This window comes from Bufo gargarizans, chromosome 4 (assembly GCF_014858855.1).
Source record: "Bufo gargarizans isolate SCDJY-AF-19 chromosome 4, ASM1485885v1, whole genome shotgun sequence".
In the NCBI taxonomy this organism is placed as follows: Eukaryota; Metazoa; Chordata; class Amphibia; order Anura; family Bufonidae; genus Bufo; species Bufo gargarizans.
Genome location: NC_058083.1, coordinates 2455082 through 2480937, shown reverse-complemented (window position 1 = coordinate 2480937; position 25856 = coordinate 2455082). Strand labels below are relative to the sequence as shown.

At 46.7% G+C, this 25856-nt stretch overlaps 1 protein-coding gene across 1 annotated transcript in view; it reads left to right on the top strand.

Moving 5' to 3' along the window:
- The window catches only part of LOC122934001 (vomeronasal type-2 receptor 26-like), a 44558-nt gene that overhangs the window by 15523 nt on the left and 3179 nt on the right, over positions 1–25856 (top strand). Inside the window, exons 3-4 of the mRNA XM_044289119.1 lie at positions 10520–10615; positions 10839–10962. Coding sequence (XP_044145054.1) covers positions 10520–10615; positions 10839–10962 — 220 coding nt within the window. The remainder of the gene's footprint in view (positions 1–10519; positions 10616–10838; positions 10963–25856) is intronic.

Sequence of the window (25856 nt, the reverse complement as noted above, 5' to 3'; positions counted from 1 at the left end):
CGCAACACTTTCGGTTTTGCTCCCATTTTGCATGAGCTGAACTCAAAGATCTGAAACATTTTCTACATACACAAAACACCCTTTACTCTCAAATATTGTTCACAAATCTTTCTAAATCTGTGTTAGTGAGCACTTCTCCTTTGCCGAGATAATCCATCTCACCTCACAGGTGTGGCATACCAAGGTGCTGATTAGACAGCATGAATATTGCACAGGTGTGCCTTAGACTGCCCACAATAAAAGGCCACTCTGAAATGTGCACAGTTTTTCCTTACTGGTGCAACACATCTCCATCGCTTAGAGTTGATCAGGTTGTTGATCTGTGGAATGTTGGTCCACTCTGCTTCAAAAGATGTGCAAAGTTGAAGAATATTGGCAGGAACTGGAACACACTGTGGTATACACCGATCCAGAGCATCCCAAACATGCTCAATGGGTGACATGTCCGGTGAGTATGCTGGCCATGCAAGAACTGGGATGTTTTCAGCTTCCAGGAATTGTGTACAGATCCTTGCAATATGGGGCTGTGAATTATCATGCTGCAACATGAGATGATGGTCGTGGATGAATGGCACAACAATGGGCCTCAGGATCTCATCACGGTATCTTTGTGCATTCAAAATGGCATCAATGAAATGCACCTGTGTTTGTTGTCCATAACATATGCCTGCACATACCATAACCCCACCCCACCATGGGCCACTCAATCCAAAATGTTGACGTCAGCAAACCACTCACTCTTACAACGCCACACATGCTGTCTACCATCTGCCCTGAACAGTGAAAAACAGGACTCATCCATGAACAGAACACCTCTCCAATGTGCCAAATGCCATTGAATGTGAGGATTTGCCCACTCAAGTCGATTACAACGACAAACTGGAGTCAGGTCCAGACCCTGATCAGGATGACGAGCATGCAGATGAGCTTCCCTGAGACGGTTTCTGACAGTTTGTGCAGAAATTTTTTGGTTATGCAAACCGATTGTTGCTGCAGCTGTCCAGGTGGCTGGTCTCAGACGATCATGGAGGTGAAAATGCTGGATGTGGAGGTCCTGGGCTAGTGTGGTTACACGTGGTCTGCGTTTGTGAGGCAGGTTGGATATACTGCCAAATTCTGAGAAACGTCTTTGGAGACAGCTTATGGTAGAGAAATAAACATTCATTGCATGGGCAACAGCTCTGGTAGACATTCCTGCAATCAGCATGCCAATTGCATGCTCCCTCAAACTTTGCAACATCTGTGACATTGTTCTGTGTGATCAAACTGCACATTTCCGAGTGTCCTTTTATTGTGGGCAGTCTAAGGGCTGTTTCACACGAGCGGATGCCGTGCGTGACATCTGCTCCGTGAATGACAGCCAAGACCCGATGCGGACAGCAGAAACACGGAGCATTAACCTGATTGATAACGCTCCGTGCCTCTCTGTGATCTCTTTGCTACAAAATCACATTGAGATAAAGTTGTCACTGTGATTTCGTAGTAAAGAGATCACAGAGAGGCACGGAGCATTATCAATCATGTTAATGCTCCGTGTTTCTACAGTCCGCATCGGGTCTTGGCTGTCATTCATGGAGCGGATGTCACGCACGGCATCCGCTCGTGTGAAACAGCCCTAAGGCACACCTGTGCAATACTCATGCTGTCTAATCAGAACCTTAAAATGCCAAACCTGTGAGGTGGGGTGGATTATCTCAGAAAAGGAAAAGTGCTCACTAACACAGATTTAGACAGATTTGTTAACAATATTTGAGAGTAATGGGTCTTTTGTGTATGTAGAAAATGTTTCAGGTCTTTGAGTTCAGCTCATGCAAAATGGGAGCAAAACCAAAAGTGTTGTGTTTATATTTTTGTTGAGTGTATTTGCGGGCTTTCATTGCATAGTAGTGGTAATACAGAGTGAAAAGCCAAATGCTATCTAATTTCTGTTTCAGGTCATTTTTATAAAATTTTACATTTAATAAACATATACCTAAAGTCGAAATTGTCTATTGCCCAAGATACTAACACTAATACAATTTGTAAGTGACCCTCTGAGTGTATTTTTGTCTTTTTCAGGTGTAAGGGATCCACTGGGATATTAACTTCATATCCCTTATATTCACTATGTTATGATTATATTCACTTTGTATTGCTTTGCAACAGATAGTATCAAATAGTGTCAATATTAGCTGTTATTATTGCCACCCAATTAGCAGCCTACTATCTAGTAGCCTCTAGCTCTTATGTAGGAGTTGTTAGCACTATACCATCCTGTTAACTAATCTTATAATTGTGACTAACTGTCCCTCATCATTTTGTCCACTGTCTCATTTATTCATTCCTGTAGGTAGTCAGGGTGTCTGCATTACACCCTACCACATATATTCATTCATTTTGTTGCTTAAATTAAAAAGCTAAATATGCAGTTCCCCCAACATGTTTTGCCGCACCAGCAGCATCTTCAGGGGAAAATGAAGCCACAGTCAACAGAAAATGGAGCTACAGTGATGGATGTCTGAACCATAGTCCCTCACCTTACAAAAGTGTCTATATACTGTATTGATGTATTTCACTGATCGCTCTGCTGTCTGGTCACTCTGATGCTTTCTGGAGGCACAATTTGCTGATTTCCTGTCACGGATGGTGTAACAGAAAACAAGAAGTTACAAATAAGGATCCGACTGGCTTGATCCGAAACTAAGGAACAAAAGGGAGACCCCTATTTAAGCCCCGAAACTCTCCCTGTCTTCTCAGCCCATGCAAAGATCTCTATGATAGAAAATTGCATGCCCTCGTGCCTCGACTGTATGACACCTGAACACCCTATAATAGTGAGGGGACATGACCACCGGCTCCCTACACTTAATACGGAGGGAATCAGGGTCACCTAGGATCAAGCAAACAGGAAAACACAAATTAATGAACAGACTTATCTGTAGAAGCATAAGTTGTAGCATCCAGCATGTACACACTCCATGAAGTTGTATAAACCACAAAGTGATGCAGTATGGGAGGGGATTTAAAGGGATGCAATCAGTGCAACTAGATGACAGCTGAGAGAGGGAAACAAGATGACAAAACGAAAGCAAAACAAAAGAACCTCAAGCAGGAGGTTCTGAAGAACGTCTGTCAGAGCTTCTCAGATGTCTGGCGGTGACATTTCCCTTGAGTGTTGGTCTCACATGAGAAGAATCTCCTTTCCAGGAGTAGAAACTCTGGCATGTGCTTTATCTTCTCTCTGTAGCTAGACAGGAACTCCCCCTCCTGGCAGGAAGCAGGACCAGCACACTGCTTCCTGGTAGCCATGTGCCTACCAACCAATGCCAGCCATGCCTCTTCTTACTGGTGCACATGGCGACTACAAAGAAAAGACGTTACATTACAAACCATTACAATTATTTACTGCACATTCATTTTTCTCCTCTTCTTTGTAGCTCTAGAATAAAACCTTCTCTTGCATCATCTCTGTCTTCTCTGACCCCTCCTATTGGGCTGCCTAATTTATTTCTATAAAGAAGCAATGTAGCAGAGAACATTGGCCTCTCCTTGTAGTTGTCTCTTTCTAGCAAGGTAAACACTACTATCGACAACTGGAGAAGCTAGACAGTACATGTATTTCACTGTCCACTGGGTCAATGTTCTTTTCTGCAGCAGCACTGACGCAGCTACTTTGCAACAAGGCCAGGTCCTGTTGACACCTCCATGTTTGTGTCAGTCTGGTTCCCACACCAGGTGCCCATCTACCCCCTCCACATCCTTCTCAATGAAAATATCTCCAAAAGAAGCAGGGCAGAGTGTTACTTTCACCCCTCTTTCTATCATATGTGTAAAGTGAAGCATTGCCATGCTGTATTACAGCTGATGAGCCTATTCAAAAGCATGTGGAGTTAAGAGTCCAGGACCAGGCCAAATTGAATATATCCAACAAATCTTTTTGCACAGTACAAAGTCCTCCCAGATTTCTCAATATGAGAAAAGCAGATGAGTATGGCATTCGCCTTCAGATGTCTCTGGTTAAAATATCTGCTTCAGTGATTTTTGAGTAATAACTGGATTCTAGCAACTGTGGCTTGTAGTGTCCGTTATTCTGGAGTGCATAGGGCAACTTTACTCTTTTCTCCTTTGAAGTAGCAGGGTCTGGAATGCATTAGCTGACTTACATCTCCATGTCTCTCTCTCTCTCTCACCATGGTCAATGCCCCCAAGTGGCATTACCACTCCTACGCCCTGATTATATCTGTGAATGCTAATATAATGTTATCTTATGCATTTATTTCCCCTAGACACTGTGCATTTATAATAATGTTATGTAATTGTTCAGGTAATGTGCCTGTTTCACCAGCAGGTAGAAGCAACTATGGCAGAGCTACACTTGGGAGAATGGAGCTCACCATTCCATTCTCCCCCCCTTTCTTGGTCAGAAGTGGGTGAGTCCTGTTTGCTGCCAGTAGGAGGTAGGGAGTTCTGGTATGTTCTGGTTGAGACTCCATGTTGGAGCTGCCAGGATTCTTACCTATTCCCTTGCATAACCTAGAGTCAGACTACAGAGAAAAGTTGCACAATCCTGCAGAAGCAGAGATTCCACTTAAGTCTGTTAGTACAGCAGAGCCAAAGAGAAACCAATGTAGCAGAGTTGAGATTGTTTGCCTGCCAGAGATAATGCTAAAGCCTGCTGGAACCAAGATAAAGTCTGTATACCGTTTGGAGAAACGTTCATGCAAAGTAAAGCTGCCATTAAACTTCATCACAAGGTCTGGACTCAAATATTTCTTCAAATCCCTCAATTGTTCACCCTATTTGTCTGCTTCAGAGCCAACGCCTGGGGTTCCAGCGTATCCAGGTAGGAGCACTGTGACACATGTACAAAACATTAAGGACATTATAGGCCACCCTATATCACTCGGCCATTCTTACACCTGGGTGCCATTTCTTAAAGGTACTCTGTCCCATTGTTGCTTCATTGCAACTGGCGTCACAAAACACTTCTCATCTCAAAGGGACCCTTTGCGGACCGCTATTGTTGCACATGCAAATCCTCCTCCTCCTATTTCTTTCTTACTTTCATATCTTGGAGCTTGTTGAGGTGCAGGAGGCTCCAGACTCTGGACTAGGGGGTGCGGCCAACCCACAAACTAAGCTCCAGAGAGGGGGGAAAACAATTGCAAATGGCATTCCAGTTGCAATGCAACAAGCATTTCTTTATTAATCCAGCCCAAATAAGGAGCAAATGTAAACTGGCTTGACAAATGGCCAAATCATATTGTGGCCTGAAACGTTGCTGTAACAATAATGCACTATTTTCAGCTGGATTAATAAAAAAAATGCTTGTTGAATTGCGACTGTAGTGCTGTCTGAAATCATTTTCTGTATCTGGCTTATCAGGTCCTTAGGTGGAGTTGGACCAGAATAGGATGCGTAACCTTATCAAAGCCCCAAATTGGATGTGTGCTGTGGCCGGTATAATTAGATAAGCTCCAGAGAGGCTGGAGTATAATGAGTGTGCACCACATTACTTCCTATTACAAAAATGATAAACCCAATTTAGATAACCGCTTGCACTAATTATTTCCCTATGCTCTTCCTAAACTCTCCCTTTCACACCTACATTGCTACGGTAGCTTGTGTCTGTAGTTGCTTTTTGCAGAAAAAAAGACAACATACATAATATTGGATCTCAACCTAGACTTAGAATGGCATTTCTTCTGAGCAAATGGACCTGCCAGAATCTTGTCCCGGGCAAATCAGCCTGTATGTTCGCCTCTGAGCTAGTCAGGGCAAGCCTCCCCCTCCTTTCTCCCAGTGTCATGTGATCCTTCATCTTTATTCTCCCTCCTATTACCCCCATCAATTTTCACAGTAAAATGGTGCAAACCAAATCACCAAAACTTTGGATTTGTTCGGCAGATGAATTCTGATTACATTAGAATCCATTCTCTCATCTCTGATGAGAAGTAATTCTCCAGATACAAGTATAAATGCATACTGCACACCTGGACCCAGACCTTTCATTCCTTCTCTACTGTTTGTACATTATCTGACTCTTTAATATTGCTCACTTGTTTTCCATGCCCTTTCCTTTATACAACTTCTGGTTCCTTGGGATGCAGCCACTGTTGAGGTCCTGTAGGGGTGGATATGTTTGCACAAATGCTAACTGTAACGGATCTCCTGGCACCCCGACTGGGTACCTCCGTTGATAGATGCTCCTAGTGCTTCCTGAGGTCCCCAAGCACTCCACTTGACACCGTAAGCGCTGCAGACCCCACAAACCATCGAAGCTTGGTTGAGGTCTCACCATCTCCTACCCACCCTGGACCTACGACAAGGCTCCAGGCTCCAGTGGGTGAACCTCTCCTAAATCCCGAGAGCAGGAACAGCTCTTACAAGAGCTAGTAGTTATGCCAGGGGAGTATAGCAAATCTTCAGTGTATAGCAATCCCCCAATGTCGATCAGTTACCCAAACACCAGCCTCAACATGGTAAAGGGTAAAAACAGGAACTCTTTATTTGAACACACAAGCATTGATTTATGCACATCTTCCAACAAGGTTACCACCCACAGGGTTTTGTAAAAACAGCCAATAACCACGTACAATACACTCAGACACTCCCACACAAAATCCTCCCCTCTGCCTGTGATACAATTACCTCACACTGGGTTGATGCAATCATCACAGACAGGAGAATATACAATAGTCTTCTGTCTTGGAGACAACCGAGAAGTAATTCAATTATCTCTCAGGACAAAGGGACATCGCCAATACACACAGAGAGAGAATGGAACAGACCTCACTACTCAACGTATACAATGTCCCACCCTTTACAATAACATAGACATTACATCCCAATATGGCACGAATTAGACCAGGGGTTCAAGTTAGTACAAGTCCTTTGTGAACAAAGGAGGCCTGGCTGATGAGAGGGCCCGTAATCCAGGGGCAGGAGGCGGGCAAACAGCCCCCTCCAAAACACTGTGGCAAAGTGGCTTTCTCCACATATCTTCCCATTCGGGGGGAGACTAACCAGGTAGCTGACCTTCTGTCGGTCAGTGCCTGAGTTAGTCGAGTCACCCACCCACAATAAATTACAATCAACAAGGCAGCCTCCCCACAATAATATACAATCCGCAGTGCAGTCCCCCCCCCCCAACCCTGCACGCGGGCAATTTTGTAGCTTGTTTCAGTCCCATGGCTTCACCATGGCTGTGATGGGCACTGGTCTCTTGACTTTGTGGGTCGCTGAGTGAGCAGAGACCGGCGGTACTCTGCCCTGGTGCCAGTGCTTCAGCTGGGGGGACCTGCAGATAGACAAGCCTGGGACAAGGAGACAAAGGAGGGCAGAGGCCAACTGTGCTCTGCCCCGTTACCAGCTCTTCCGCTGGAGCAACAGGGGTATAGTAATGCCCGATGACAAAGGGAAAGTTAGGCCAGATGCCAGCTCTTCTGCTGGGATGGGGTCAGGGAATCCTACCCCCAGGACCTTGTTGCGGATCAGCTGTGGAGAGAAAGGATCGCTTACCTCCTCCTCCAGGCATTCCTGCAGGGTTGGTCGGGAATCTGTACCGGCCGTCCAGCATCCCGGTCAGCCTGGTGCAGAGACTGTGGTCCCATCTGCACCATTGGAGTTAGGGGTGTTGTCCCCCTGTGGTTGGGGAGAGAGACCGGTTGTCTCCTCTCCCTTCAAAGTACACTGCTGCTGGGGAGCAGGACCAACTGTCCCTACTCCCTGAAACTCCGGCTGCCATTGGGGATGTGGGCCGACTGCCCAGCATCCCTGTAGGGCCGGTGGAGAGATCTCGGTCCCATCTCCACCTGCCATATGAGTTTCCCCCCAGGACCAGTCTATGAGGTCCCCTACCTCTGTAGCTGGTACTGAAGCAGGGGATACTTCAGTCGGGTCTTCCCCGAGGTAGGGTTGTAGATCTGGGACTGTCACCCAGCTCTCTGGCAGTGTATATTGGGCTTGAATTGAGCTGAAGAGGTATTGGTAATCCTGCTCCAGCTCCCACTCCTTTGTCACTAGAGATGTCAGGTCTTGTCTCACCTCTCTTGCTGTAGCCCAATCATGCATAGCCTCCCTGTAGTCATAGATATCCCAGAACCCGGACTCTCCAGCATCTCCGAACTCTGGTTCTGCAAAGGCCTCAAACAACAGGCCAGGGCCATCATGACCCTCACCCTTGGGTCTGTCGTGCTCAGCTATCCAGGGGGAGTGCCGAATCACATACCACCAGAGTGCCTGGTAAGCGTTGTCTAGCCAAAGCTCCTTCCATACCAGGCTCTCCAGTTTTGTCACCCACTCATCCAGGGGCTGCTCTCCCAGAAGGGGCATTCACAGGGCCACTCGCATCCGTAACTGCTGCTCCTCGCTGGTGAGACACTCGCCCCGCCGACGCTGTACATCTTCTAGGGCCTCGTGCCAGACGACTTTCCGGACTGCATCCCTCCAGTCCGGTTCATCCTCCTCCTCGTAGTGGAACGCTGTTTGAAGACTAGTCGATTCCATCCTGCTGTAGCCAGGGGCACTGTACGGATACTAGTGTTGCCCTCAATTTTGTAAATCCACGAACTGTGTCTCTGAGCTGCCTCTCCTCTCACTAGGATGCCATCCCACTGCTTTCCACCAATGTAACGGATCTCCTGGCACCCCGACCGGGTACCTCCGTTGGTAGATGCTTCTAGTGCTTCCTGAGGTCCCCAAGCACTCCACTTGACACCGTAAGCGCTGCAGACCCCACGAACCGCCGAAGCTTGGTTGAGGTCTCACCATCTCCTACCCACCCTGGACCTACGACAAGGCTCCAGGCTCCAGTGGGCGAACCTCTCCTAAATCCCGAGAGCAGGAACAGCTCTTACAAGAGCTAGTAGTTATGCCAGGGGAGTATAGCAAATCTTCAGTGTATAGCAATCCCCCAGTGTCGATCAGTTACCCAAACACCAGCCTCAACATGGTAAAGGGTAAAAACAGGAACTCTTTATTTGAACACACAAACATTGATTTGAGCACATCTTCCAACAAGGTTACCACCCACAGGGTTTTGTAAAAGCAGCCAATAACCACGTACAATACACTCAGACACTCCCACACAAAATCCTCCCCTCTGCCTGTGATACAATTACCTCACACTGGGTTGATGCAATCATCACAGGCAGGAGAATACACAATAGTCTTCTGTCCTGGAGACAACCAAGACGTAATTCAATTATCTCTCAGGACAAAGGGACATCACCAATACACACAGAGAGACAATGGAACAGACCTCACTACTCAACGTATACAATGTCCCACCCTTTACAATACACATAGACATTTAACATCCCAATATGGCACAAATTAGACCAGGGGTTCAAGTTAGTACAAGTCCTTTGTGAACAAAGGAGGCCTGGCTGATGAGAGGGCCCGTAATCCAGGGGCAGGAGGCGGGCAAACAGCCCCCTCCAAAACACCGTGGCGAAGTGGCTTTCGCCTCACTAACTAATTGTCCACATTTTGGCACTACCCCATTGGGTAGCAGTGTGTTTTTTTTCCTGCAGCGAAGTCCATATCCTTGTGCAGGGGTTAAAGGATGAACAACTGGGAAATGCCAGGAATACGCCCTTAGTTTTATCCCAAAGTCAAACTGGTTAGTTAGCACACTGGGTCCAAACCCACTGCCCATTACAATACAGTGAATATCATTCGGGGGATAGATGGAGGAACAAATACATTTAGTCAGCAATCATGCACACAGAGGAGAGAGATGTTGCATTGTCTATCAGCAACACTTGATTATTATATGATAGAAGGGTTTTATATCACCCACTGTAGCCGAAAAGTCAATAACAGAGGAGCCGGTCAGTAAATTTGGAGGCATGGGTATTGTGGGCATTCGCTCTGGTAGGCAGATTAGCGGACACAGTACAGAGGCAAAAACAAAGTCTTTGACTTAAACAAAAATGACATTTTGTCATCTTGGTGTTCATTCACACCATGGCAAGTCCACAGAAGAAAAAACATTCACCTTGTCAGCGATTTTGGCAGTAGCAGTCCCCAACAGGCTTTAGGGCCTGTTTCACAGCAATACGTCTCTCAGCCCTTTAGTAGGGCACTCAACATGCAGAACCCAAACCACAGAGACTCCACAGATATTCACTGTGAAATGGAGGATAAGCCACACCCAGCTGAGACTTCTGGCTGGGTTTTATATCCCTAGCCAAAACCCTGCCTGGTATGTTGGGAACAGCCACTCACCCTGCACTTTGGCTGCTCCCAGTAAGAGCCGGCCTGGATCGACTTTACAGCCACACTAAATAACCAATAGTGTCAGTCAGCACTAGCTACCGCTGACACTTAACATTACCGGCTCTTACCTCACCAAGGCCAGGAACCTCGGTGACACATATCTTCCGTCAATGACAGCCCCTTGCCTTTCCTACAATATAAAAAAAGTGTGAAGAGGTGTAGCGTGTAAATATTTATTAAAAGGTTAATGCAAGAGTTAGAAAGTAGAAGAGGGGAGATGGGATATCCCTTAAATCTTTTGCTATTTCTCTTTAAGCTCCATCGATATATAAGAAGAGTTAATTTTACAACTCCTGGTGGAGATTCCATTCACCTTGATGAAAAAGGAAACTTCGCGACAAGATTCTCTCTGGTAAATTACGTTATAGATTCTAATAGAACCATAAAGAAATATCCAGCAGGAGAATTCCATGAAGTCAACGGTCATCTACAATTTGCGATAAATGCAAGTTCAATTTTTTGGGAACAGCGCTTTCTCCAGGTAGATTTCACACATCAAGCATTCTTTGTCCTTTTATACTTTGCTCTCTCTTATCGTGCGTCAAAAGAAAATTCTGTATGACTTTTTATCCCAGACACCACGGTCCGTCTGTACTGAGATTTGTCTCCCAGGACACAGGAAAGTCCCACTGGAAGGAAAACAGAAATGCTGCTACTACTGTGCCCCCTGTGCAGAAGGCGAGATCTCCAACCAGACTGGTGAGGGATAGACATTTATTGGCTTGTTCGTTTTGCTAGATGTCAAGAATTGTACATTGAGGTTTGAAGAGGTAGAGAAGAACTTTAAAGGGGTTTTCCATGACATTTAACCCTTTCCTGGCAATTATTGATTTTTTGCATTTTAGTTTTTTGCTCCCTCATTCCCCAGAGCCATAACTTTATTTTATTTTAATGTTGACATAGCTGTATGAGGCATTTTATTTTTATTATTTTGCAGGACAAGTTGTACTTTCTAATGCCACTATTTAATATTGCATAGTAAAAAAATCCACATGGAATGGAATTGGAAGAAAACACAATTCTGCAATAGTTTTAGGGCTTGTGCAGTAAAACTGACTTGTGCTCTTCATTCTTCAGGTCATGATTAATCTGGAAAAATCACATATGTATGTTTTTTATTGCACTTTGATACTGAAAAAATATATTTCTTTTGGTCTGGGGTGCTTTTTCCTTCAGTGAAACAATGGAGCTTCAGGAAGTGCAGGGGCGTCAAACGACCGCTGGCTATGTCCAGATGTTGCAGAGAGCATTCCTCATGACTGAGGGCCCTCGCCTGTGTGGCAACGACTGGGTTTTTCAACAGGACAACTACAGTACACAATGCCCGCAATGCCCTTCTTCCAGGAGAATAACATCACTCTTTTGGCCCATCCTGCATGTTCCCCTGATCTAAATCTATTTGAGAACCTTTGGGGATGGATGGCAAGGGAAGTTTACAAAAATGGACAACAGTTCAAGACAGTAGATGGCCTCCGTGCGGCCATCTTCACCACTTGGAGAAATGTTCCCACTCAACTTATGGAAATGCTTGCATCAAGCATGCCGAAACTAATTTTTGAAGTGATAAACAATAACGGCGGAGCTACTCATTACTGAGTTCATGTTTTGAAGTTGGATTTCTGTTTTGGGGGGGTTTAGTTTTTTTTGGAGGTGTGGTCCTAAACTTTTGATCAGCTGAAAAACAGCCTGTTTCAGTTTATTTGTTGTTTTCATTAAATTGAATGTTCAAAAAATGTTTTGTCTCACTCACATTTCTTCTTGTTGCATGTTGAAGCTCTACTTGGAACTTTGTTAAGATCCAGGCATGCTAAATATGATTTAGTCAGGCCAGCACCTCCAAGGCGTAAAGGCAAGCTTAGGCTATGTGTCCAATTTGGAGACCCAGAAGTTGGAAGGGGCAGAAGCATCAGTCAGTTCATATAGGCGTGTGCAAACATATTGCCCTACTATGTCGCACGTCCCCGTGATGTTCACAATCCAATTGGATATCTGCTCTATCAACTTTCGATGTTCTACATCTACCATGTTGATCACGGTTAGCGGCGAATCAGGGTTCCACGCCGGAGAAGGAGCGTTAGAAAGAGACCACATCTAAGGGAGATCAATGGAAGAAATGTGGGAGAAGCTATTAAAATGCCATTTACCCACTCCCGACTCGGGGAGGTAGTGACGGTAAATAACAATACAGGACTCTTAAGATGCCCTGTTATTGGAATGATTATTCAAAAATTATAGGGAATGTCACTGGGGTATTTTGGATTTGGAAACATTAGCCAGGAGAGGCCCTGCTGCCGCTTTGTTGACTCAAGATAACTTCTGCCTGATCGCACGTCCCTGTGACCTCCACGATCCTTTAGGATATCTTCTCTATCAATTTTGATGTTCTTTTCTGAGCCTACCATGTTGATCACAGTTATCGGCGAATCAGGGTTCCACGCCGAAGAGGGAGCGTGAGAAAGGGAGACCTCATCCAAGGGAGGTCAATGGCTGCAATGGGATGAAGCGGAAATGCGGGACAAGCTATTAAAGCAGAAGGATCGAATGAATAGGCCAATTAAAGATGAATTTTAGAAATTTAAGTCCCTGTCACCTATGCAGAGCAGGGGGTTTTCATCGCCAGAAATGGGTTAATGTCACCCACCAATGAAACTGATAATTTTTTTAAATTTTGGTCCTTGTCACCTATGCAGAGCATGGGTTTATTAAAGGCAAAAATTGTAAAATATCAATATCAATGTAACAGAATTTTTTTGGAAATTTATTAAGCTGTCAACTAGGTAGAGCAGGGGTATATCACAGACAGAATTTCACCCGAAAATGTAACAGACAAATTATTGATATTTTTTTACCTGTCTACTGTGATATAGCAGTGGTATATCACAGCCAAAAATTGGTGAATTTCACCTGCAAATGTAACAGACAAATTAGTAATTTATTTTTACCTGTCTACTAGGTAGAGCAGTGGTTTATCACACCTAAAAATTTGTGAATTTCAACCCAAAAATGTAACAGACAAATTAGTGTTTTTTTTTACCTGTCTACTACGTAGAGCATGGGTATATCACATCCAAAAATGGGTGAATTTCACCCAAAAATTTAACAGACAAATTAGTGCATTTTTTTAACCTGTCTACTCGGTAGAACAGTGGTATATCACACCCAAAAATTGGCAAATGTCACTCAAAAATTGAACAGTCAAATTAGTGAAATGACATAAAATAAAATAATTACAAAAAAAAAATTTAAAACTTGATTTATGAGCTGGAAGTCCATATGGAGTAGGAGTTTGAGGAGGCAGTGGACATAGCGTTGTAGGTGGAAGCAGCGGTGGAGGAGGACGAAGTAGCCAACACTGGTTTTTAGTTTTAATTTTTAATATTTTTTATTTATTATTAGGGTACACTCCAAAAGAGTGTGAAATATCCAAAATACAAGAATGAGCAACTGCGCTTTAGAAGAACAATGGCTGGTTAAGGTCGGTATATATGTCTATTCTGCACAAAGTACGGACAAGTCCTGTGGGATGAATTCCTGGTTCATTTTAATGAACATGAGCTTGTCCACATTGGCTGTGGACAGGCGGCTGCGCTTGTCTGTGATGACGCCCCCTGCCGTGCTAAACACACGTTCAGATAATACACTGGCTGCAGGGCAGGCCAGCACCTCCAAGGCGTAAAGGGCAAGCTCAGGCCATGCGCCCAATTTGGAGACCCAGAAGTTGAAGGGGAGCAGACCTGTCATTTAGTACGTGTAGGCGTGTGCACAAATACTGCTCCACCATGTTGGTGAAATGCTGCCTCCTGCTAAGGCGTTCCATATCAGCTGGTGGTGCTGGTTGTTGTGGGGTGCTGACAAAGCTTTTCCACATTTTGACCATGCTAATCCTGCCTTCTGAAGTGTTGTCTGTGCCCCAGCTGCATTGGCGACCTCTTCCTCCGCTATTGCCTTGTGCTTCAACAGTGCCCCCACTTTCAGGTGGGAATGCCACCAGCAGCGCATTTACCAGCGTGCGCTTGTACTAGCGCATCTTACGATCACGCTCCAGAGAGGGAATTAAGGACGGTACGTTGTCCTTGTAACATGGATCCAGCAGCGTGGCCACCCAATAATCAGCACAAGTTAGAATGTGGGCAATTTGGCGGTCATTGCGGAGACACTGCAGCATGTAATCGCTCATGTGTGCCAGGCTGCCCAAAAGACAACGAAAAACTGTCCTCTGTGGGAGTTGTATCGTCTGTGTCCTCTGTATCCCCCCAGCCATGCACCAGTGATGGCCATGTGCTGGTCTGGGTGCCACCCTGCTGTGAACATGGTTCCTCCTCTACCATCTCCTCCTCCTCCACCTTGTCATCCTCCAGAACTGTGCCCTGGCTGGACAATTGTGTACATGGCGTTTGTGTGTGCAGGAACCCACCCTCTGAGCCACTTGTGAATGACTGGCCGTAAACCCTATCCTCCTCTGCCTGTGCCACATCCTTTTCCCTATCATCGCCAGCAGTGTTTTTTCAAGGAGGCATAGAAAGTGGGATATGAGGAAAACAGAAGTATTGAGCAGCTCTCACCTGCCAGGGATTCCACTGGTCTAGCACGGAACAGCTCCTTCACCCGAATCAGGAGAAATACGGAAGTATAGAGGAAAAGAGATTTTGTCCAGCTTGTACTTGTGGTAATCCAAGGCTTCTTTATTGAAAATTCAGTATAAAATCCAGGTACAGAAAGCAGAGTCTACATGTTTCGGGCACAATGCAATCTTAGCCCTTACTCATGACTGTTTCAGATACACTGTGAGTTACTTTTGTAGAGAGGAGGGGGAGGGTCTCTCACCTGAGATAATCAGGCTGAAAATTCAGCTGAAAATTCAACCCCTCCCTTCTACAAATGTGTACATAGGTAAAAACATGCCAAAAAGACAATTCATATGGTCCATAAAATAATACATATAAGGCTGCTTTCACACTAGCGCTTGATCGGATCCGTTCTGAACGGATCCGATCATATCAATGCAGACGGAGGCTCCGTTCAGTACGGATCCGTCTGCATTAATAACTTAGAAAAATTTCTAAGTGCGCAAGATGATGTGGCGGCCATACCATCATTTGCAGATTATCTGAACGCATGTGTGAACGGTATCCAATTTACCGTTCAACATAGCGCCAGGAGCATTGAGTTCCTGGATCTCCGCCTCAGGGGAGACTCCGCCTCGGCCTCCATTTACACCAGCACCTACAGAAAACCAACATCAGGCAATACAATACTACATGCACAATCATGCCATCCCATGCATACCATCAGAAATATACCAAAAGGAGAACTAATTAGGGCTAGAAGAAACTGCAGTGACGAGTCGACATACGAAACAGAGGCGCAAAACATCATAAGTAGACTAACACATAGAGCATATTCGGAAAAAAAGATGAAGAAATGCAGCAGAGACATTCAATACATGAATAGGAATACATTATTGAACACACATATAGAAACAAAGAGACAAAAAACTAGAGAGATATCTAACCAAGAAAGAAAAAATATTTTTGTTACACAATATAGTAAGGAATACACCCAAATTTGTGACATTGTCAGAAAACACTTCCCAGTGCTAGCGTGTGACAAAACATGGGCACCTATGGTACACAATGGCATTAAATGTGCAGCCCGAAAGGCACCCACCATAGCTAGCTCCGTCAGCCCATCTCTCTTCAAAAATGACAAATCTCGAACAACACAAAACACATGGCTGTCAACAACAGGAAACTATAAATGTGGTCACTCCATTTGCATTTGTTGTAAATACATGAAGATCTGTCAAAATTTTGAATCCACCATTAACGGCCAAGTTTTCAAAATAAAATCCTTTTTAAATTGTAATACCACTTATGCGATTTACTGCATAACATGCACAGATTGCAGGCTACAATATGTGGGATGTACCACAAATGCAATAAAAACACGCATTAGAAAACATATATCAGACATACCGCACCATGAGAACCGCAACATATCTGCGGCAAGTCTCCATTTTGCCATGGTACATGGTGGTGATGTCTCCTATATGTCAGTACAAGGCATTGAAAAGGTTAAAAAACCAACACGAGGTGGTGACAGAAAGAGGAAACTCTTAAACAGAGAATCATACTGGATTTTCCGACTTGAAAGTCGCCAGCCCCAAGGTTTAAATAAGAAACTGGATCTAATTCTGCAGTATTAACCAATGGCTTATTTCTCCTCCTTTCTTCCTCTATTTCCCATTTCCTTTAGGCTCCTTTCACACTAGCGTTCGTCGGTCCGCTCGTGAGCTCCGTTCGAAGGAGCTCGCGAGCGGACCCGAACGCCTCCGTCCAGCCCTGATGCAGTCTGAGTGGAGCGGATCCGCTCGGAATGCATCGGTCTGGCGGCGTTCAGCCTCCGCTCCGCTCGCCTCCGCGCGGCCAGGCGGACAGCTGAGCTCTGCTTGCAGCGTTCGGCTGTCCGCCTGGCCGTGCGGAGGCGAGCGGATCCGTTCGGACTTGCAGTGTAGGTCGGTGGGAACGGATCCGCTTGAGGATGACACCATATGGCTCAATCTTCGGGCGGATCCGTCCCCCATTGACTTTGCGTTAGGGAGTCTGAACGGATCCGCTCAGGCATCTTGCGCACTTAGAAATTTTTCTAAGTTATTAATGCAGACGGATCCGTACTGAACGGAGCCTCCGTCTGCATTGATATGATCGGATCCGTTCAGAACGGATCCGATCAAGCGCTGGTGTGAAAGTAGCCTTATATGTATTATTTTATGGACCATATGAATTGTCTTTTTGGCATGTTTTTACCCATGTACACATTTGTAGAAGGGAGGGGTTGAATTTTCTGCAGAATTTTCAGCCTGATTATCTCAGGTGAGAGACCCTCCCCCTCCTCTCTACAAAAGTAACTCACAGTGTATCTGAAACAGTCATGAGTAAGGGCTAAGATTGCATTGTGCCCGAAACATGTAGACTCTGCTTTCTGTACCTGGATTTTATACTGAATTTTCAATAAAGAAGCCTTGGATTACCACAAGTACAAGCTGGACAAAATCTCTTTTCCTCTATACTTCCGTATTTCTCCTGATTCGGGTGAAGGAGCTGTTCCGTGCTAGACCAGTGGAATCCCTGGCAGGTGAGAGCTGCTCAATACTTCTGTTTTCTTCAAGTTGACTGCATAATGTACCTCAAGCCACATAATCAGAATACCCAATTTTTAAGGCACGTACTGCCGTGGCCTAAAATAATTTTTTTTAAGGCTCCAAAAGGGCACATTTAAGAGAATTTCCCTTTGAGAAGCATAAAATTGTCCACTGATTAAGACATATTTTTGGTGGGAATTCTTGTCACTGTCTATGTTGTGGGACTATTTGTGCACTTCTAAAAAGTATTTGGTGGCTGAAAATATGACCTGAAGGTTTTTCTGGTTCACCTGCCATTAAAGTGAATGGGGCCCGCCGCGAACTTGCAATTCACAAACATTTGATCGCATTCCCGAATCGTCCCGGCAGATGTTCGTCCATCACTACTCAACAGTATCAGCAGCAGCTAGACCTGAAGCAGGACCTGAACCAGCATATGGTGGCATACCTGGACAGCACCCTGCCACCCCACATTTAAGATCCGCTGGACTGCTGGGCAGCCAAACTGGATTTGTGGCCGCAACTGGCAGATTTGCCCTGGAAAAGCTGTACTGCCAGGCCAGCAGTGTGGCATCAGAGCCGGTGTTTAGTGTGGCAGGGGCCATAGTTACCCCAAGAAGAACTCGCCTGTCCACCCAAAAAGTGGAGATACTGACCTTTGTCAAGATTAGGGATGAGCGAACCCGAACTGTATAGTTTACTATTTTCGTAAAAGTCCGGGTTTCGGGTTAGGTGTTCGTCGCTTTCTTGGCGCTTTTTGAAAGGCTGCAAAGCAGCCAATCAACAAGCGTCATACTACTTGCCCCAAGAGGCTGTCACAGCCATGCCTACTATTGGTATGGCTGTGATTGGCCAGAGCACCATGTGACCCAGCCTCTATTTAAGCTGGAGTCACATAGCGCCGCCCGTCACTCTGCTCTGATTAGCGTAGGGAGAGGTTGCGGCCGTGACGTTAGGGCGAGATTAGGCAGATTAACTCCTCCAAAGGACTTCATTCAGAGATCGATCTGCAGCTGTGGATGATTGAACTGCTGCTATTGAATTGCTCACTGTTTTTAGGCTGCCCAGAGCATTTTTCAGTCACTTTTTTCTGGGGTGATCGGTGGCCATTTTGTGTCTTGTGGTGCGCCAGCACAAGCTGCCACCAAGTGCATTTAACCCTCAATGGTGTGGTTGTTTTTTGGCTAAATCCTACATCAGGGTGAAGCTGTGCACACCAAGTGCATTTAACCATCAATAGTCTGGTTATTTTTTGGCCATATACTACATCAGGGGCAAGCTGCGCCTGTCACCAAGTGCATTTAACCCTCAGTAGTGTGGTTGGTCAAGCTGTCACACCAAGTGCATTTAACGATCAATAGTGTGGTTATTTTTTGGCCATATCCCAGTCTAATTCTGTCAATAAACGTATACCTGTCACCCAGCGCCTAAATACTAGGCCTCAAGTTTATATCCAGCTAAATCTGTCGTTACTGGTGTGGCTGGTCAAGTTATTTAGTGTCCGTCAAAGCACAGTTTTTGTTCTGGGTTGAAATACAATTCCCAATTTAGCAATTTCCTAATTTAGTGGTTTCTGCTATATCAGAGCTATTTTAAATCTATCCCTAAAAGAGTATATTAGATTCAAGGTGCACATAGGGTCATTCTCAATAACTTCACACACACGCTACTGTGCATACCCCAGTCTAATTCTGTCTGTAAACGTATACCTGTCACCCAGCGCCTAAATAATAGGCCTCAAATTTATAGTCAGCTAAATCTGTGGTTACTGCTGTGCCTGTATTAGTGTAATACGGTACCTAAATAGATAGCCAGATAGTGTTAGGTGTCTGTAAAAAAAGGCCTGAATTTAAATTCAATACATTGGGCCAAATAATATTTTTGTTGTTGTGGTGAACGATAACAATGAGGAAAACATCTAGTAAAGGACGCGGATGCGGACATGGTCGTGGTGGTGTTAGTGGACCCTCTGGTGCTGGGAGAGGACGTGGCCGTTCTGCCACAGCCACACGTCCTAGTGTACCAACTACCTCAGGTCCCAGTAGCCGCCATAATTTACAGCGATATTTGGTGGGGCCCAATGCCGTTCTAAGGATGGTAAGGCCTGAGCAGGTACAGGCATTAGTCAATTGGGTGGCCGACAGTGGATCCAGCACGTTCACATTATCTCCCACCCAGTCTTCTGCAGAAAGCGCACAGATGGCGCCTGAAAACCAACCCCATCAGTCTGTCACATCACCCCCATGCATACCAGGGAAACTGTCTGAGCCTCAAGTTATGCAGCAGTCTCTTATGCTGTTTGAAGACTCCGCTGGCAGGGTTTCCCAAGGGCATCCACCCAGCCCTTCCCCAGCGGTGGAAGACAGAGAATGCACTGACGCACAACCACTTATGTTTCCTGATGATGAGGACATGGGAATACCACCTCAGCATGTCTCTGATGATGACGAAACACAGGTGCCAACTGCTGCGTCTTTCTGCAGTGTGCAGACTGAACAGGAGGTCAGGGATCAAGACTGGGTGGAAGACGATGCAGGGGACGATGAGGTCCTAGACCCCACATGGAATGAAGGTCGTGCCACTGACTTTCACAGTTCGGAGGAAGAGGCAGTGGTGAGACCGAGCCAACAGCGTAGCAAAAGAGGGAGCAGTGGGCAAAAGCAGAACACCCGCCGCCAAGAGACTCCGCCTGCTACTGACCGCCGCCATCTGGGACCGAGCACCCCAAAGGCAGCTTCAAGGAGTTCCCTGGCATGGCACTTCTTCAAACAATGTGCTGACGACCAAGACCCGAGTGGTTTGCACGCTGTGCCATCAGAGCCTGAAGCAAGGGCATTAACGTTCTGAACCTTAGCACAACCTGCATGACCAGGCACCTGCATGCAAAGCATGAACTGCAGTGGAGTAAACACCTTAAAAACAAGGAACTCACTCAGGCTCCCCCTGCTACCTCTTCTGCTGCTGCCGCCACGGCCTCTTCCTCCGCCTCTAGAGGAACGTTGGCACCTGCCGCCCAGCAAAGAGGGGATGTACCACCAACACCACCACCACCTCCGTCACCAAGCATCTCAACCATGTCACACGGCAGCGTTCAGCTCTCCATCTCACAAACATTTGAGAGAAAGCGTAAATTCCCACCTAGCCACCCTCGATCTCTGGCCCTGAATGCCAGCATTTCTAAACTACTGGCCTATGAAATGCTGTCATTTAGGCTGGTGGACACAGACAGCTTCAAACAGCTCATGTCACTTGCTGTCGCACAGTATGTTGTTCCCAGCCGGCACTACTTCTCCAAGAGAGCCGTGCCTTCCCTGCACAACCAAGTATCCGATAAAATCAAGTGTGCACTGTGCAACGCCATCTGTGGCAAGGTCCACCTAACCAGAGATACGTGGACCAGTAAGCACGGCCAGGGACGCTATATCTCCCTAACTGCACACCTTCACCAACAACTTCAGCACAGCCCGGGGTAAACGTCAGCAGGCCATTCTGAAACTCATATGTTTGGGGGACAGGAGTTGTGGCGGGGTATAGAACAATAGACCGACGAGTGGTTGCTGGCGGTGAGCCTCAAGCCCAGCCTGGTGGTGTGCGATAATGGGCGAAATCTCGTTGCAGCTCTGGGACTAGCCGGTTTGACGCACATCCCTTCCTTGGCGCATAAGTTCATTCACAACTACCCCGACATGTCAGAGCTGCTGCATAAAGTGCGGGCCGTCTGTTCGCGCTTCCAGCGTTCACATCCTGCTGCTGCTCGCCTGTCTGCGCTACAGCAAAACTTCGGCCTTCCCGCTAACCGCCTCATATGCGACGTGCCCACCAGGTGGAACTCCACCTTGCACATGCTGGACAGACTGTGCGAGCACCAGCAGGCCATAGTGGAGTTTCAGCTGCAGCACGCACGGGTCAGTCGCACTACGGAACAGCACCACTTCACCACCAATGACTGGGCCTCCATGCAAGACCTGTGTGCCCTGTTGCGCTGTTTCGAGTACTCCACCAACATGGCCAGTGGCGATGACACCGTTATCAGCGTTACAATACCACTTCTATGTCTCCTTGAGAAAACACTTAGGGCGATGATGGAAGAGGAGGTGGCCCAGGAGGAAGAGGAGGAGGAAGAGGGGTCATTTTTAGCACTTTCAGGCCAGTCTCTTCGAAGTGACTCAGAGGGAGGTTTTTTGCAACAGCAGAGGCCAGGTACAAATGTGACCAGCCAGGGCCCACTACTGGAGGACGAGGATGAGGAGGAGGTGGAGGAGGATGAAGCATGGTCACAGCGGGGTGGCACCCAACGCAGCTCGGGCCCATCACTGGTGCGTGGCTGGGGGGAAAGGCAGGATGATGACGATACGCCTCCCACAGAGGACAGCTTGTCCTTACCCCTGGGCAGCCTGGCACACATGAGCGACTACATGCTGCAGTGCCTGCGCAACGACAGCAGAGTTGCCCACATTTTAACGTGTGCGGACTACTGGGTTGCCACCCTGCTGGATGCACGGTACAAAGACAATGTGCCCACCTTACCGTTGGTAGACGCACTACTGAGAGCATTCCCAAATGTCACAGGGGAACAAGTGGAAGCCCAAGGCCAAGGCAGAGGAGGAGCAAGAGGTTGCCAAGGCAGCTGTGTCACGGCCAGCTCCTCTGAGGGCAGGGTTAGCATGGCAGAGATGTGGAAAAGTTTTGTCAACACGCCACAGCTAACTGCACCACCACCTGATACGCAACGTGTTAGCAGGAGGCAACATTTCACTAACATGGTGGAACAGTACGTGTGCACACCCCTCCACGTACTGACTGATGGTTCGGCCCCATTCAACTTCTGGGTCTCTAAATTGTCCATGTGGCCAGAGCTAGCCTTTTATGCCTTGGAGGTGCTGGCCTGCCCGGCGGCCAGCGTTTTGTCTGAACGTGTATTCAGCACGGCAGGGGGCGTCTTTACAGACAAACGCAGCCGCCTGTCTACAGCCAATGTGGACAAGCTGACGTTCATGAAAATGAACCAGGCATGGATCCCACAGGACCTGTCCATCCCTTGTGCAGATTAGACATTAACTACCTCCCCTTAAACATATATTATTGTACTCCAGGGCACTTCCTCATTCAATCCTATTTTTATTTTCATTTTACCATTATATTGCGAGGCTACCCAAAGTTGAATGAACCTCTCCTCTGTCTGGGTGCCGGGGCCTAAATATATGCCAATGGACTCTTCCAATGTTGGTTGACGTGAAGCCTGCTTCTCTACGATGACATGCAGACTGATTCTCTGCTGACATGAAGCCAGATTCTCTGTTACGGGACCTCTCTCCTCTGCCTGGGTGCCTGGGCCTAAGCATGGATCCCGAACCCGAACATTTCCGGGAAGTTCGGCCGAACTTCTCGAACCCGAACATCCAGGTGTCCGCTCAACTCTAGTCAAGATGAATCAGGCGTGGATCAGCCAGGATTTCCACCCACCAATGCCTGATGAATCAGACTCGATCATCCATGGTGCCACACGAATACTTTGACAAAAGAGACCGGTTTCTTCTGACTACCTGCCTCAGCTGCTATTCTGATGCTGCCATCTGCCTGATGCCACACATCTGATTCCAAGTGTTCCTTCTTTCACCCACCATCTTTATCTGGTACTGGTATTGCCACCCACCTCTCCACTCTGTCACCGGGTCACTTTGTCGTCTCCGATGCTGCTGCCACCTCCACACTGTCACCTTGCCCCTCTGTGGTCTCCTGATACTGCTTCCAATTCCACACTATGTCACCTTGGTACTCTGTGGCCTCCTGATGCTGCTGCTCCCACCTTCACACGCTATCATTGTGCCACTCTGTGGTCTCTCATGGTGCTGCTGCTGCCAACTCCACACTGTCATTGCGCCACCCTGTGGCCTCCTCCTGATTCTGCTGCTGCCGACACCTCCACACTCTGTCATTGTGCCACTCTGTGGCCTCCTGATGCTGCTGCCACCTACACACCGTCATTGGCCTCCCTGTGGTCTCCTGATGCTGCTTCCACCTCCAAACTATGTCACCTTGGTACTCTGTGGTCTCCTGATGGTGCTTCCACCTCCACACTATGTCACTTTGCCACTCTGTGGCCTCCTGATGCTGCTGCTGCCACCTTCACACTCTATCATTGTGCCACTCTGTGGTCTCCTCATGCTGCTGCTGCTGCCACCTCCACACTGTCATTGTGCAACTCTGTGGCCTCCTGATGCTGCTGCCATCTCTGAACTGTCATTTTGCCACCCTGTGGCCTCCTTCTAAGCTGATGCTGCCGCCACCTCCACACTGTGTCATTCTGCCACTCTGTGGCCTCCTGATGTTGTTTATGCCACCTCCACACCAGTAGGTGGCAGCAAATATGGCAAATCTATAGTTGCGCAGAATGGAAACTTATTTTCCATTTTAAACCCCCCTCTGTGGTGTGGTGGGCATGTTCCACTTGCTGCAGGAAGGGTGGAGTTCTAGTTTGAGTAAGTTCTTAGCTCACCCCTGCTAAGGGAGGTTGTTCAGGAGTACGCCCCTGCTGAACGTGCCCAGTCTCAGCCAGCTAGTGCACCTTCAGCTCTGCTGGATATGGAGGCCACAGCTGGAAGCCTCAGAATCCAGGAAGTAGAGTTCCCTGGTCCTACTTAAGAGACAGACAACAGAGAGAAGTTACAGCATACAGCAAAAGCTAAGTCATACAGCTACCCTGTTAGTACAGCAGAGCCACAGTGCAATCGATGTAGCAGAGTTGAGTTTGTTTGCCTGCCAGATTTAATGCTAAAGTCTGCTGGAACCAAGACAAAGCCTGAAGCTTTTTCGAGAACCGTGTATGCAAAGTAAAGCTGCTATTGATCTTCATACAAGGTCTGGACTCAATTTATTATTTTGCGCCTAATGGTGTTGGCGTCATGAACACAAGGGACCCTGCCGCCAAGGCACCTTAAACCCACACCACCAAGGGCACCTCAACCACCATCTGGCGGGAGTTCCCGGACAACGAAGTGTGCCCCGAAGGAACTAGTGCTGTCCTTTCCTTTCTCTGCACGCTGGCCCAGAGAGCGCTGCTAACCGTGAGCAAAACAACTACACTCCCCATCGGTCCAACGGACCTCACGTGTTGCCCCTGCTTCCTTGTCACTGCAGATCGACTCCTATTTTTTGGGCTTTAGCAATACTGATGGATTACTGACCAAATGCTGTCTCCACATACAGGATCCATTTTTGGGGGGTTATTGTTCTGATGGATCAGAGGAAGGGCAAAATAATCAGTGATGTCAACACAAACTTACTGCTGACACCCACTCCACTCTGTCGGGGGCGCTCTGCTGTATAAGCAATTAATAGAACAGGTTCTGTAGAAATCTATGTAGAATCAGTGAATTGTTGTAAAAGGAGTTTGCTCTTTCACGCTATAGTAGGATCTTGAGCCTGTGCACAGTTCTTTATACCTGGCGCTAACATTGACCTGTAAGGCTGAGTTCCACACTTGAGTTATTTAGTCAGTTTTGGCCCCATAACTGCCCAAATAAGTAAAGTGTGCAGTGATTCTAAGTGCGACGCCTGTGCATCTACATGTGATACTGACTCAAAGTATTGTTTTACTACCACAGTAGACTCCATATGCGTGTTACTGCAAGACACAGTGTTCTACACCACTATAAAGGCTCTCTGCCGCCATAAATTGGCCATTTCTTAACACGATTCGCCACAAATAAATTCAAATTTTCCGAAAGTTTGGCGAACTGGCCAAATCAAATTTTTGAGATATTTGTTCATCTCTAGTTCTGACCACCCTGCAATTTGCCAGCAGTGACCGTGCTTACACATAAATGCTATTTATTATTATTTTTTACTATAGTGTGCACGTACAAATATAAGCTGCGTTTCGGGATGTGGTCCTCAGGATACAGCAACACCAGCTTTTGCCAAAACAGTATTTTACTTAAACATAATGAGCACAACCACAAATGCTGAGAACATAAAATAAATTTACATACACCCAGCCCAAAATCTGAGACCCTTGTGCTGCACAGCGTGGCACCCTCCAATGAATGCAGGATGAAAGTGCGGCAATTTACCTACTAGCGGGCACAACTAAACAGCCACGCCTTACCTGTTATTACCCTAAGAAATTATGAACAACTGTTTGGGTGTGCGATTCAGGCTAACTTGCGGTGCAGCACAACAGCTTACAATCTTACAATGTTCTACAGTATTCCCCCTCTCATAACTGGTCTTGTAGCAGATGTCTGAGTATTCCTTCTGAGCAAAACATCAGTCTGGCTTGAGTTTGTGGGGAAGTTTATCAGCTTTCCAGTGTGAAATGTCACTTTAAATTGTGGAGCCCTTGCAATGAACAGCCAGCAACAGAAACCCTATCTAACTAGATACAAGCCTGGTCTCAGTCTCTCAGGTTCTAGGTGCCAACACTGTGATGAGGTGCGTGCATGATCTGTCT